Below are 14083 nucleotides of genomic sequence, written 5' to 3'. Positions count from 1 at the left end.
TCATCGCGGCGCCCCTCACCGCCCTCCTCAAGAAGGAGGCCTTCTGCTGGATGCCGGAAGCGACGGACGCGTTTCGTGCCCTCCAGCACGCTCTCACCACGGGACCCGTGCTGCAGCTTCCCGACTTCGACAAGTCATTCGTCGTTGACTGTGACGCCTCGGGCTCGGGCTTTGGGGCCGTACTACATCAGCTTGGCGGCCCCATCGCGTTCTACAGCAAGACGGTCGCGCCCCGTCACATGAAGCTGGCAGCCTACGAACGTGAACTAATCGGTCTTGTGCAGGCTGTGCGTCACTGGAGACCGTACCTATGGACGCGCCCGTTCATCGTTCGGACAGACCATTGCAGCCTCAAGCACCTCCTGGTCAGCAAGCTCTTCGGGTACTCCTTTACGGTGGAGTCTCGGCCGGGGCGCCAGAACGTCATCGCCGATGCTCTATCCCGGCGTGACGAGGATCAGTGCGCCGTCAACGCCTTGGCACTGTCCCAACCAGAGTTCGAGCTCTTCGACGAGCTCAAGCAGGAGGTGGCGTCCCTTCCCTCCTTCATCGCCAAGTGCCAGGAGATCGCCGACGGCCTTGCAGGGGCCGCCTGGACCGAGCTGGACGGTCTGGTGCTCCACAAGGGGCGCATATTTGTGCCCGACGACTCCTCCCTGTGGCCGGTTCTTCTTCAGCACGCCCATGGTACCGGCCACGAAGGGGCCCAAAAGACGCTACATTGCCTGAGGGCGTCTTTCTACAGCCCCCACGCGTCCAAGCTCGTCCGCGACTACGTTCGCAGCTGCACCATCTGTCAGCGCAGCAAGACGGAGCACCTTCACCCGGCTGGCTTGCTACAGCCGCTGGAGGTACCGAGCTCAGTCTGGGCGGACATCGCCATGGACTTCGTCGAAGGCTTTCCCAGGATCGGCGGCAAGACAGTGGTGCTCACCGTCGTCGATCACTTCTCCAAGTACGCCCACTTCATCGCGCTGGACCACCCGTACACAGCGATCTCCGTCGCCCAGGCCTTCTTCGACAACATTGTGAAGCTCCATGGACTGTCTTGTTCCATTATGAGCGATCGCGATCCCGTCTTCACCAGCAAGTTTTGGACAGAACTCTTCTCCCTCGCCGGTGTCAAGCTGCGCCTTAGCTCTGCCTTCCACCTCCAGACGGATGGGCAGTCTGAGGTCACCAATAGGATTCTGGGTGTCTACCTGCGTTGCTTGGCAGGTGATCGGCCTCGGCAATGGCTGCGGTGGCTGCCATGGGCCGAATACTGCTACAACACTAGCTATCAGACATCGCTCCAAGCTATACTGTTTGAGGTGGTCTACGGGCGCTCTCCTCCCACCTTGGCAGCCTATAGGGCGGGACTGGCTCGGGTGGTGGCCCTGGACCGCCAGCTCTTCGAGCGCGACACATTCCTCGCCGACATTCGCGACCGCCTTCACCAAGCCCAGGACATCATGAAGGAGATAGCCGACCGTTCTCGCCGTTTCGTGGAGTTTGCAATGGGGGATTGGGTGTGGTTACGCCTCAACCACCGAGCCACGGCGGGCATCACATCCAGTGCAGCTGCTAAGCTAGCACACAAGTTCTATGGTCCGTTTCAGGTCTTGGAGCACATCGGGGACGTCACTTATCGCCTACAGCTGCCAGTCTCAGCACGTATCCACAACGTCTTCCATGTGGTCTTCCTCAAGAAGCATGTGGGCGATCCTCCAGCTGCGCTAGTACCTCTACCGCCGATCGACCATGGCCGAGCTGTTCCTACTCCTGAGAAGGTGCTGCGCGCAAGACTCAACCGTGGCATGTGGGAGCTTTCTGTGCAGTGGCTCGGTCTCCCAGCGGCCGACACCTCCTGGGAGCCTTTGGAGTCGTTCAAGGAGCGCTATCCATCATTTCAGCTCGAGGACGAGCTGTTTAAAAAGGAGGGCGGAAGTGTTGTGGACTCATTTGTGGGCCGCAAGTATAAGAGAAGGAGGAAGAAAAACATGTGATGAGTCATGTATTTTAATTATAGGAAGTAATTTCATTAAAGTTTGAGACCTTTTTAGGAGAATTGTAATCATCCCGGCCTCTATATAAGGGGGTCGGCTTCATTAATAAAGCAAGCAGAATTAGAGTCCAATTCCCAGAGCCTCCAACGTGAGGGCGGGTTTACCCTAATTCAGCTATCCCCCACATCACACGAACAAATCAGAGCAAATAAGAACAAGAAGTGAACGCCTTTGGAGTTTGCCAGATTGTACCTAAATGGTGTGGCCATGTGAAATGGAATTCTTGTTTAGCCTCTTATAAAGCTGTCGAACCCCACGAGAATCTATCTATTATTTTATTATTTGGCCAACAAACGGAGCCTCCACGTTCATTCTCAAGGCCTAGAAATTCCCACGTTAATCGGAGAAAAATTGAAAAATAAAAATTACCCACCACTACCATTACAATAAAAATTAGCCTAAAATACTCGTGTGTCTAATTAAAAATTACCCACCAATGACATTATGAGATAATAAATTACCCACCAATGTCATTATGAAAAATTAAATTAAAATATTATTTAACTATGTATCAGTTACAAATATACTATTAATAAAGACTAAAGCTAACAACAATCAATCAATATAAAACAAAAATAAGAATAATTATATGCATAATAATATTATTAAATCTCGATAAATCAAATTGTTATTATAGGTAGATTATATTTGAATTGTTTTAACCAACAATAAGACATAATTTACGATAATGAACATGATGATGTATGATAGCAAATAGTATAATTTTAAAAATAGTAAGAATACAATGACATATAAATATTTGAATTTTCAATACTAGCCGCGCAAATTCGCGGGCCATACGCCTAGTTTAAGGATTCAAAGTTGCAGTCAAATGAAATTCGGATGTAAACAAATATAAAAGTAGAAAATAGAAATATAAGTGAGTTCGAGCATGAAGAATATGGATGTTTAGGACATACAACTATACAAGCATATAAGTTCAGACAATATTTGACTTTTATAAAAATTGTGTAAGGAGAAACAAACCATCATATGGATTGTTGCGGATTCAACTGTGCATACTTGCAAATTTTTTGGTCCAACCTCAATTTTCGCATGAATGTAAATACTAGCATGTTTTATCCATCCATATATTTTGTTAATTTTTATACATGTTGAGGTTGTTACCGTGTTTTGTAGCATAGTACCACCTGAGTTTCCTCCGGTATATAGTGGAAGAAAGGAATTTGCTCGGTTGGAAAAAGAACGATGTGATTTATTATGCCTTCCTTTGAGACAATGTAAATGGGCAGCAGGAGCAATTCATGGCGGAGCAGCGCATTAGCAGCGGGCATCGCGATAAGTCATCTGTCCTACTCCAGGTGCTGCGACAACCTTTACCAAGTCCGAACGATTGTCAACTACCAGATCTGCTGGTCCGCTATATTCACCCTAGCCTACAAGCACAAATCTCCGGGGCGAAATATAATCCCTAAGTACCTCAAAGACTCAAATATAGCTCTGCTCGATTCTTGCAGAGCAGAGCGAATCGCAGTGCTACCAAACACGACCTAATAAAAAAGGTATATTGAGGATAGCTGATGCGGAGGCATACCGTGTAGTTTTATAATAGAGCATAGAGTATAATATAACTATTTATCCTATATTTTGTAACGGAGAGAGTAAATTTTTATCATCAATAGTGTAAACTAAATTGGTTGATTTAAACACATAAGGTACTTTTTTTTCTTTTATGCTTACCAAACATTACGTATATAGATATAATGTGAACTAGCTACACCAGAGTTTGAATTATAGTAGCTATACTTTATCTATTTGGGTCAGCAGTCACATTTTTTAATCTGATTTTCGTAATCCATAGCTGATCCATTAATTAAAGTAAAAACCCCTTGCAATTTTGCAAACTGCCTCACTAGAAACAAATATGACACAAATACACGTCCCCTGGGAAAACCGGACAAAACCCGTGAAAAACGCTGCGCTAGAAACTTCCAGATCAAACGACCCATAAAACCCACACGCGGAGGCGAGGTAAGCGAAGGGGGGCGAGCTCAGGAGAAAGACGCAAAGGTCCCAGGGACCAGTAGCGCAAAGGTGAGCTTTGTTCAGATCCTACGATTCATCCTCGTCACCTCTCGTGCACACCTTCTTCCATTCTTCGGCTAACTCCTCCTAATCTTCCGATTCAGAGCGGGCGGGGTGTTTGGCTCAGATCGGGCGGCCGCCATGGCGGATCAGTTCGCGGATTCGGCGGTAAGGGGTCTCGTCGAGCTCTTCCTTCCTCGTTGGGTGCGGGATTTCTGTTTTGGCTCGAGGATTCATCTAAAGTTCAGATCTTTTTCTCCGCTCCGGTGTGGAAGGGGGATCCGGTGACCACGGTTGCCTCTCCCTCCTTCAGCCCCTCTCGCCCTTGCTATCTAGCTGTGCGATGCGCATGCAAAGTTCAGATCTGATGCTTACCTCCTCCGTTCCCGGTGGGTTTTGGCTTGGTTCTCACCGTGGCAGCGAGCTTGGGGTCGTTGCTGTTCCGGCGTAGAGCAGGAAGCGTTGACCGGCCGGAGTTGTAGATGATTTTGGTGCATCTTGTTCCAAGTTGAGGTATAGATGATTGGATCTGCCGGCTTTGGGCAAACCTTCTACGGAACCAATAGGTTTTTGGTCATACGGTAATTGCACTAGTTTAGAGAAATGCATGTTTCGGTTGTCCTAGGAAAAGGGTTGCAAAATGCTTTTATCTTGTTCGTGAGCTTTGGTTTCATGTGCTACAAATTCATCACCTAAGAATATTGACTGGTGCAAATGTGGAGCGCTCGGGGCATGATACATTGTGGATCATGTTTGATCAAATTAGTCTTCAATGTTTTATTTTTGTTCAATTCTCTATCTAGCTGATGCTATCTATTATCCTTACTTGATTAGTTTGGTGTTTTTTATATATTGTGCCGTCTACAAATAAGAGGTTACCAGCAGACTTAAGACTTGTATGATCCCCCGTTTGAAAATTTTAATATCATGATGCGCTTACCTGGTCCAACGAAGGCCTCCTGAGGCGCCGGTGCGTAATGGGGTTCTTGAGCGGGTCGATAATGTAAAGAGGGGTAGAGGTAGACCTAAACTGACGTGGGATGAGTCGGTTAAGAGAGACCTTAAGGATTGGAATATCTCTAAAGAGATAGCTTTGGATAGGAGCGCTTGGAGACTAGCTATCAATGTGCCTGAACCTTGAACTTATTTCTTTCGGGTTTCATCTCTAGCCTACCCCAACTTGCTTGGGAAAAAAAGCTATGTTGTTGTTGTTGTTGATGCGCTTACCTGGGTACGTGGTCGCTGTTCTGTTTGCATGTGTAATCTTAAGTTGTTGTTTAAGTCAATGTTTGGTTGATGGTTGGTGTAGCTTTTGTTCAACTATTATGTAAATTTAAATGGCTTCGTTTATTTAGGTGCATGTGATCTAGGTTTAAACATTTCCAGTAATTCTGGCTGTTGAGTTGCTAACTTGCTATCCATTGATCTTTGTGCATATCTGTGCTAGCTAATCTGCATATGTTATTCTAAATTGTGACTATAGTCTGTATCTAGATCACTTCTCATCGTTTGCCCTGTATCACTTCATGTGCGGTACTAATACGGTCAAATTAAGCTTCATTTTTGCGACATGACTAGCATTTGCAGATGCGGGGTAAACATTTCCGTTGCTGAAGTGCTCTATATGGTGCAGTTACTGATATGTTACCGTGCTATTCTGTTCAGTCAGCTTTTGGTCTGTCCCATTTGTAAAGAAGGGTATATTTGTTCAGCTGTTGTTTGATTGTCCTCACCTACGTATATGATATTACAAGATCCATGCGCTTAGTCCACTACAGTTGTCATCGGTATCCTGTTTATTTTCTCATAGATTACCATTGTTTCAGAACAATGTGATCATCGAGGAGGTGAACAAGGGCCTGAACCCAGGAATGATAGTCCTGCTTGTAGTTGCAAGCTTCCTGCTGCTCTTTTTTGTGGGGAACTATGCGCTGTATGTGTACGCGCAGAAGACACTTCCGCCTAAGAAGAAGAAGCCTGTCTCCAAGAAGAAGCTGAAGAGGGAAAAACTGAAGCAGGGCGTCTCCGCTCCAGGAGAGTAAACAGCCATGCTGCTAATCTCCTGAGCTCCTCTTTACATGATAAAAAAAAATAGACCAGCTGGAGCTGCAGTGTCTGAAGTGAGTCTGTAGAATCTTTGTCTTGAATGGTACATTTGTATTGTGTTTCAGCAACTGATGAACCTTTAGCCTAAATTGAGCTACTCCGTTGTTTCTTGTCCTCTAGAAGCTTTTCAAATGCTGAGGTGCTGGGTAAACGAGAACCTATGCAACTTATAAATCTAAGATGAATATATACATTGATACTTTGCAGTCGGTCTGGCTACAAGACCGACTGCAGCTTGGCTTTCCAAGCCACCAACCGGTGAGCGATCGACATTCAACAAGATCTGAGATGATTTCACATCACGTTATGAGTTATGATGGTCGTTTAGCGTTGGTAATCATGGTTATAAGGAGCAATGAAGATTTCTGAATCTTGTAATGTCGCCGTGCTTCAAAAGGCAAGCAGAAGGATAACGAAGAGAAATGCTGGGACGTCAGACTTTTTAGCCCCCATGAGATATTTCGTTGGAGCTACTGCTTGACGCTTGTGCTGCTCTGTCTTGCCTGGCACTCCTCTCGGACGGACACGTCCCATCTCGATCAGCGGCGATCGCCGACGGCGAGCCGGAGCCCGCGCGTGTGCCTTGCAAGCCTCGCGTTGTAGGCTTGCGGGCGCCATGTCCCCCTCGCTTTTTCCCCAGCGGGAGGACAGTAGGCGGGGAAAAGTTGCGAGACGCCGATGCGTAGCCCGAGGCCTCGGCGACGTCCAAGCGCGTCGAGACACCGGCGCACCAACCCGGCGGAAAGGATCGCCTCACCTCACCTCACCGGAGCGGCTTCCCCGGCACTGTTCTCGGGGGGAGGAGTTACTTGTACTCGACCTCTGACCACAGGGCACTCACCACCAAACGACAAGCCGGCAACCATACATACTGTACGCCGCCGTGACCGGTCGCGCGCCGTCGCCGTCGGCGGTGGTGTCCGGCAGAAGCAACCGTGCGTTCAGTTTCGCTGAACGCTATTGGCTCGCCGTCGCAGGGGTTACCATGAGGCATGTTACCGGCCACTGTTCCCCCGGGTTGCTTAGGCCGTGTTTAGTTACAAAAATCAAAATTCCAAATTTTTTTTCCGGCACCTGCATGGAGACTTAAATCTAGACGAAATAAAAAACGCATTGCGACTGCTGCCTGTAAATCGCGAGACGAATCTAATGAACCTAATTAGACCGTAATCAGAAGCTAAATTGCTGCAGTAATGCTACAGTAAACAACCTCTAATGACGGATTAATTAGACTCATTAGATTCGTCTCGCAATTTACAGACGAGTTCTGTAATTTATTTTGTGATTAGTTTATATTTAATACTTTAAATATTGAAAGATGCTTTTTCAATAATTTTACGGAGCACATCTAAACGGGGCCTTAGACACCCAGTATCGCAGGGAAAGCGACGGACGCCACGACGCGTGACAGCGTGACGGCTCGCAGGCAGAGGCAGAGGCAGAGGCAGAGGCGGGTGCTGGTGCCTGGGGCTATGAGTGGCGGCGAGAGGGGAACAGAGGGAAGAGATGATACACCGGCCGCGCCGAACCGCCGAGCGAGAGAAGGTAGCTGCTGCGTGCGCGAGGAGGAGGACGAGATGCAGGGCGGCGGCGGCGGCGTGGAGCAGCAGCCGATGCAGATGGTGCTGCGGGTGAAGCACCCGACGTCGTCGTCGCTGGGCGACGAGGAGGAGGAAGGCGAGGGCTCGTCGAGGTCGGCGCTCTCGGTGTTCAAGGCCAAGGAGGAGCAGATTGCGAGGCGCAAGATGGAGGTCCGGGAGAAGGTGTTCGCGCACCTCGGGCGCGTCGAGGAGGAGTCCAAGCGGCTCGCCTTCATCAGGCAGGTGAGTTGGTTGCTGGTTGCCTTGCCTCCTCACATCCTCGAAACTACTGCACCGCGTTTAGTTTCACTTTCTTTTTCTTTTTTCCTGTGATTACACCGTACGATTCAGACACTCACTGTTTAGTTTCACTTTCACGACGAATACTGCCTCCTCAGTCCTGACATCCTGATGCTGTCTTAGTACAAATTTCAGATAAATTTCATAGAAACGGTTCCATCCTAGCATCTTTTTAGTATTTTTGGTACAGATGGTTGCTGATGCTAGATGCTATAGTTGCGAACCACCGTGTTGCTTGATGAGATTCAGGATAGACTGATAAGTGTCCGGTATTTTCGCTGTCTAAACCGCGATAGTTCCGCTTGTATAGGAGCTGGAAGGCATGGCGGATCCGACGCGGAAGGAGGTGGAGTCGATACGGAAGAGGATTGACACGGTGAACCGTCAGCTCAAGCCTCTCGGCAAGAGCTGCGTCAAGAAGGTGACTATGTGACATACGCATGGCATGGATTAGCTGGAAAATGGTGTAATTGAGATGACTATTCGAGCGAAACCAACTGACAGTGTTCAAGTAGTTTCGTCATGAGTTGACATGTGGATTTTTTTTGTCTACTGAAACAAAAGGAGAAGGAATACAAGGGGGTCCTGGAGGCGTACAACGAGAAGAGCAAAGAGAAAGCGCTGCTAGTCAACAGGCTAATCGAGGTAAAATCTCTCTGAATCTGAAGGAAGAAGAACCCCGTAGGTCATTGTAATCACCAACTCTTGATACCGTAACTTCTGAACCACTAAAAACTTGATCTTGCTCTGCGTCGCCGGGACTGATGCAGCTGGTGAGCGAGAGCGAGAGGATGCGGATGAAGAAGCTTGAGGAGCTCAACAAGACAGTAGACTCACTCTACTAGACGCCAGCTGATGCTCACCTCCACCGAGAGCTCGCTCGCCGCCTCCCTGTAATCTCAGTGTGCCATAAGGACTCGGGACTTGTTCAAGGTGTTGCTTGTAACTGATGTTTCTCATTGAGTGATTCTTCCTTCTTCTTTCTGTTCCTTTTGTTTCTTTTCTTTCATCAGCTGGTTTGAGTCTCGTTGTACTGTCACTGTCGAGTAAAACTGACGTATTTAAGCAGCAACGAAGTACCAGGAACAAGGCTGAAAAAGAGGAGGGTGGCCTGTCGACCGTACTACGACATATAGTGTTTGTTCAGAGTAGTTGTCCCTTCCGTTTTTGTGCTGATGGTGATGCAAACAGCAATTTCCCGATTGTTTTACATGCTGCTACCGAGGTCGTCAGTCATTTCTGATCACAGGTTGGGGTACTCTGAAACTACTACTCACCTGCAGGGATCAGGGATTCAGGGGTTAATTAGATTCAGATTTCAGAGTTCTGATTCTGAACCAGTTCCATGCTACGAGAACATTTCAGGGGCGTTGCTATTGCTACTAGCTGGCCATTTCAGAGCCTAAGCAGAGAGATTAATGTGAGCAATAATCCATCGATCCCGCATTTGCCGGAGAACGTGCACAGGCCGCCAAGGTAAAGCTTCAGTTCGGTACTGACCGCAAAGCGGTTTCTTTCCATCTCTGAATATAACCATAGCATGGGCCTGATCGATCAGCCATGAATGAACCCTCTCGAATCGGGGTTAGGGAGCAGATCATCCTTTCTGGATACTTGCATGGTCTTCAAGTACTTGATCACAGAGACACATACTTGATGCAGTAGGGACTGTAGGAGCAGATGACTACGTACTTCTGTACTAACACGCAACACCCAATCAAGTCCAGTGAAACGATGACAGTGGCCGCTGGATTCATTCATGTACGCGTAAGGTTGGTCCTCGGCCATGCATGACTACGTAGATGCATGATGGCACAGAGACCACATGATGTTGATTGCGTTGCAGTTAACTGATGATCGAGCAGGTACAGAGGTCTGGTACCGTGGTAGTCTGGTCCAAGCATGAGATGGGTCGCCGGATCATGGACCATGGACCCGACAGGGATCCTCTACGGTATTTGCGGCTGCACTCGAGTCACTGACATGTAGACTCAGGTCCACAAGTTACTGCAGAGGATCTATCTTCCCCAGGGCCGGTTCATGGTTGTCAAGGGGTCTAGGCGAGCCAGACGGCCCTTTAAACCAACTATTTTTTATTTGTGATGGTAATAAAAGAAAGATAGAAATTCTATTAATATATATAATTTATGAATAATAATATTAATATTACAAACTAAAATGATAGAAACATAAAACTAGAATTACTTTCAATCTGCTAGAGCGGTAATAGCGCCAAGGCAGCATGCTCGTGCGGCCCGCGGTGCCACCACGCCGACCGGCCTGTGCGTGCGTGAGTGCATCGGACTCCGGTCTCTGATGTCTGTGTCTGGTCGTTTGGAGAAGGAGAACACCTAGCGCCGGCTTCGGGCGAAAGTAAATGAAAACGAAACGACGAACCCGAGTCACGATCGCGGCACGAAAGTGCGGAAGTCCGGAAGACCGGGTGCTATTTGGCCTCCGAGTGGAAGTTAGGCATGATGAGCTAGTTTCTTCTTAGATGAGTCCAAAGTAAGAAGTTAGGTTAGCCTAATATATCAGTTCGTGGTAAATATTAAAAAAATAAAATATTACATGACATCATTTTTTTTATTGCAGGAACAATTGTTTCAGCATAAAAAAAATGTTCCATCATATGTGACAGTTTGACTGCTAGTCATACGTGTGACTCCTAATATTTGTCGAAAAACCTATATGCCTGTTTGTCTACTCATACACTCCGAGTTAAACGAAATATTACTGCCTACAACATACTAGATGTTGGACCCCCTCCTCGTTGGGCCTCGGGCCATCGCCCTGGCTGCCCTTCCCTTTGAGCCGACCCTGAATTCTCCCCATGGCCCAGCGGGTGTGATCGCTGTAGGTGCCGCAAGGTGGATGTGGATGGGGGCAGGTGAGAACAGACGAGTTGTAGGCTTCCTAAAAGCACTGGTTTTTCGTTATTGCTCAAGCGAAGTTTTCGTTCTGCTACTACAAATTCATCAATTGCCGACAAAGTTGTGACAAGGGCTTAATGTGCTGTCATCTAAAAGGGGGTTATGGGAGGCAGCTCACTATGGTTATGGGCTTATGGGCTGTTATGGCAGCGGCCGCTAGGTAGGAGGGCGAGACCACAAGCAAAGCAGGACCACCGGTTAGATTTTTGTGTGCGAGTCGGCGGGCGAGTTGGGAGAGTTGGGACTGGAGGAGAGTGGGGTGATGGAGCGAAGGGCCGCGTGTGGGGGAGAGGGGAGTGTGGTGCTGGTATGTGTCACAACACTGAAAAAACAATTGCTCGTACACAGAGACTAACATTCATAAAGTTAGAAAAATGAAAGACTTTATCGGTAATTCGGTATAAACATGAGAACCCTTCGTAGACCAATCTCAATAGAATTTTATAACCGTTTTATGGGCATTAAAAAATTTGTTGATGTGACAGGATATTTATAAGTATAGAGAAAGAAGAGTCTTATAGGATGTGGAGTTTCATCTCCATAACACTTATCTGGTTCGGTTACCAGGTCTTTACTCTTAGTAACTGTACAATGAAAGTATGCATTGAGACTGACCTTAGACCTTTTTGGAACAACAAATCGTAGGGAAGGAAAAAATGTAGGTTTCGAATTGGTTTGGCAATTGAAATCTTACATGAATTCAGAATGCCCGCAGAAATTCCTTTATAGATTAAAATCATACAAAATTTCTCAAGCGATCCTTAGAAATATAAAAAGTTAAAATGATGCACATCCATATATAGTTGAGAGGTACGTGTGCTTTGGCGCAAAGGTTAGGATACAATACTATAGATGATGAACAAAATAAAGGTGGCTGCTCTGTGGTGGGATTGGCACCCAACGGATATATTGCTTGCTGACTGAGAAAATATATACGTTGTAGTTTTTTACCAACAAAAAAAAAGAGATAGGAAAAAGACACATGTACCCTCTATTTGGTTAATTAATTGCAAAATTATCAGCTGCTATTGGTTGCCGCACCAAAACCTAGGAGATTTTCATTCCTTTTATTACTTCCTACTTTCCTAGCCCATATGGTTGGGAGAGAGAGATTGACCCAAATGATCATAGGATGTCTTACATTTGTGCACAAATTTTAAACTACCTTACATTTTAAGACGAAAGGAGTAGATACAATAATCTAACCAATTGCACACATCACCTTATTCAAAATAAAGGTTAAATTTATTGAAAACGCAGGGGAAATATGTTATTCACATGCCTGACTTTAATGAAGTGGACACATAGTACGAGGATTTTACAGTCGCATGACATCACCAGAGCAAGTATAATAACCGGTTGGAAGCCGGCTAAAATCCGATTCGCTGCATGTTCGCACCAATACACCATGAGAAGTAATAATTGATAGCGGATCCCATCACTATTGCCATGGATACTTGCAGCGGACCAGCGGGCGATATTACTAGCCCTGCTCTCATCCACGAATTGTGGTACTCAGCGTACAAGCTCGGAAGCACGCCCACACGCAGATGGTACAGGATAGCTAGTAGCATGAGCGGCTAGCTAGCAGGACCACAGGCCCTGATCTGTACGTAAGCAGATTGTAAAGGAAAGAAGACAGCGGCACTACTGTGCACGAAATATTTGGTCAGACACAAACGCAACCTAAGAGAAATGGGGACGCACGATCCAAATTATTAAGTTCAGAAACGCAAATTATATTAAGAGATGATGACGTGCTACTTGCTCGTATGGCGTAGCTGAATGCTCTGCTCTCTTTCTGTCAGCGTCCCGGCGATCTCTAGCTTGATTGGCCGACACCGGGCTCCTGAGTGATGAGTCATGACTGGACCCGTACTACGGTATCCTGTAAAGGTACCTAACCTGCACTTGGAAAATAGTCGCTCTCTTCGTTTGTTTGTGACTGATGGCTGGTGCTGATTTATTATAAAAAAATATTATTGCTGATTGGTTGGTAACTGATGGCTGGTGCTGATTTAGTATGAGATAACAGTACTATTGTCTCTAGCTAGTTGGATGACAAGCCAAGCAAACAGTATTGCATCACTGCCTGCTCCAACGTAGGTACTACTGTGCAGAGTGCAGACCCTCTCTGCCACTGCAGCCACCATCAGTGTCTGTCCACGCAACAGATTTCACGTACGTCTGTTTGCAGCCGGGGCGGCAGGATCGGAGGCCCCTGGCCGGGCGTGATCCGGTTTCATTTCGTGTTGGTGTTTACCGCCAAGTCTGCTCAGAGATACCTTTAGCAGTAGAGTTTGTAGGTAGGGATCGACGGCTCTGGAACTCGATTGTGCAAGGAACATAGAGATTTAGACAGGTTCGGACCGCGAGTTGCGTAATACCCTACGTCCTGTGTGGTGGTTGTATTGCCTTAGGTGTAGATGTGTTTCGAGGGGGTCCCTACCCGCCTTATATATCCGGGGGGACAGAGTTACATGGAAAGTCCTAGCTGAGTACAGTTGGAGTCCTTCTACTATATGATTGGGTAGTTTACTTGTACTGCAGCTAGTACTACGCCTATTCGGGTAGTTACAAAAGAGGTAAAGTACATCCATGAGCTATCCCTTACTCTAGAACATTCTATGCCTGTGAGCAGTCCCGCTGTCCCGGGTCTGACAAGCCCCCGAGCTCTTCGTAGCCGAGTCCTGCAGGCGTCGAGTACTTGGACGGCGTCTTCGAGTACTTCAAGTAGTCAGAACATCCTTCTAGTTGCTTCTGGGTCTTCCTTCTGATGCGCCAAGTAGTCCTCCAAGTACTCGTGATTTCTCCGAGGCTGTGAGGTGCTCAAGCACCAAAATCTTAATCATATATGGTGCGCGAAGTACTCGCGCTCCATATGGAGTAGCCTCCGAGCCTTAGGTTGAATCACAGATACACATATCCCGCAGCCCCCGAGTCTTGAATTTAAATTCCTCCATTTAGATTTAAGAATCAATGTAAACTCATGGCAAAAACTGAAAACTTCTCTGGGAAGGAAAGAATCTGTTGGCATCCAAATATTCACAAAATTGCCCTTGAAGACCGT

General features: G+C 47.1%; 2 protein-coding genes across 2 annotated transcripts; both read left to right on the top strand.

Annotated features, from left to right (window-relative positions):
• Positions 1 to 3948: 3948 nt before the first annotated feature.
• Positions 3949 to 6319, top strand: LOC120682361 (DNA-binding protein S1FA2). Its single transcript, XM_039964216.1, has 3 exons — positions 3949 to 4103; positions 4199 to 4262; positions 5921 to 6319. Exons 2-3 carry the CDS (start codon positions 4236 to 4238, stop codon positions 6134 to 6136), a joined length of 243 nt encoding a protein of 80 aa, XP_039820150.1. The 5' UTR covers positions 3949 to 4103; positions 4199 to 4235; the 3' UTR covers positions 6137 to 6319.
• Positions 6320 to 7565: 1246 nt separating this feature from the next.
• LOC120683200 lies at positions 7566 to 9268 on the top strand. The gene is made up of 4 exons (XM_039965225.1): positions 7566 to 8023; positions 8391 to 8501; positions 8645 to 8725; positions 8851 to 9268. Exons 1-4 carry the CDS (start codon positions 7673 to 7675, stop codon positions 8923 to 8925), a joined length of 618 nt encoding a protein of 205 aa, XP_039821159.1. The 5' UTR covers positions 7566 to 7672; the 3' UTR covers positions 8926 to 9268.
• Positions 9269 to 14083: the final 4815 nt, after the last annotated feature.

The sequence above is a fragment of the Panicum virgatum genome, chromosome 7N (assembly GCF_016808335.1).
Source record: "Panicum virgatum strain AP13 chromosome 7N, P.virgatum_v5, whole genome shotgun sequence".
Lineage (NCBI taxonomy): Eukaryota > Viridiplantae > Streptophyta > Magnoliopsida > Poales > Poaceae > Panicum > Panicum virgatum.
Note: the sequence above shows the minus strand (reverse complement) of the source record. Positions and strands in the feature narration are given on the sequence as shown.

Excerpts from the sequence above, each read along its gene's own strand:
- LOC120682361 (XM_039964216.1), top strand. The coding sequence starts at position 4,236 with ATGGCGGATCAGTTCGCGGATTCGGCG. Across the intron at positions 4,263-5,920 it reads ATCAGTTCGCGGATTCGGCG|AACAATGTGATCATCGAGGA; the intron begins GTAAGGGGTCTC and ends CCATTGTTTCAG.
- LOC120683200 (XM_039965225.1), top strand. The coding sequence starts at position 7,673 with ATGAGTGGCGGCGAGAGGGGAACAGAGGGAAGAGATGATACACCGGCC. Across the intron at positions 8,502-8,644 it reads GCAAGAGCTGCGTCAAGAAG|GAGAAGGAATACAAGGGGGT; the intron begins GTGACTATGTGA and ends CTGAAACAAAAG. Across the intron at positions 8,726-8,850 it reads TAGTCAACAGGCTAATCGAG|CTGGTGAGCGAGAGCGAGAG; the intron begins GTAAAATCTCTC and ends GGACTGATGCAG.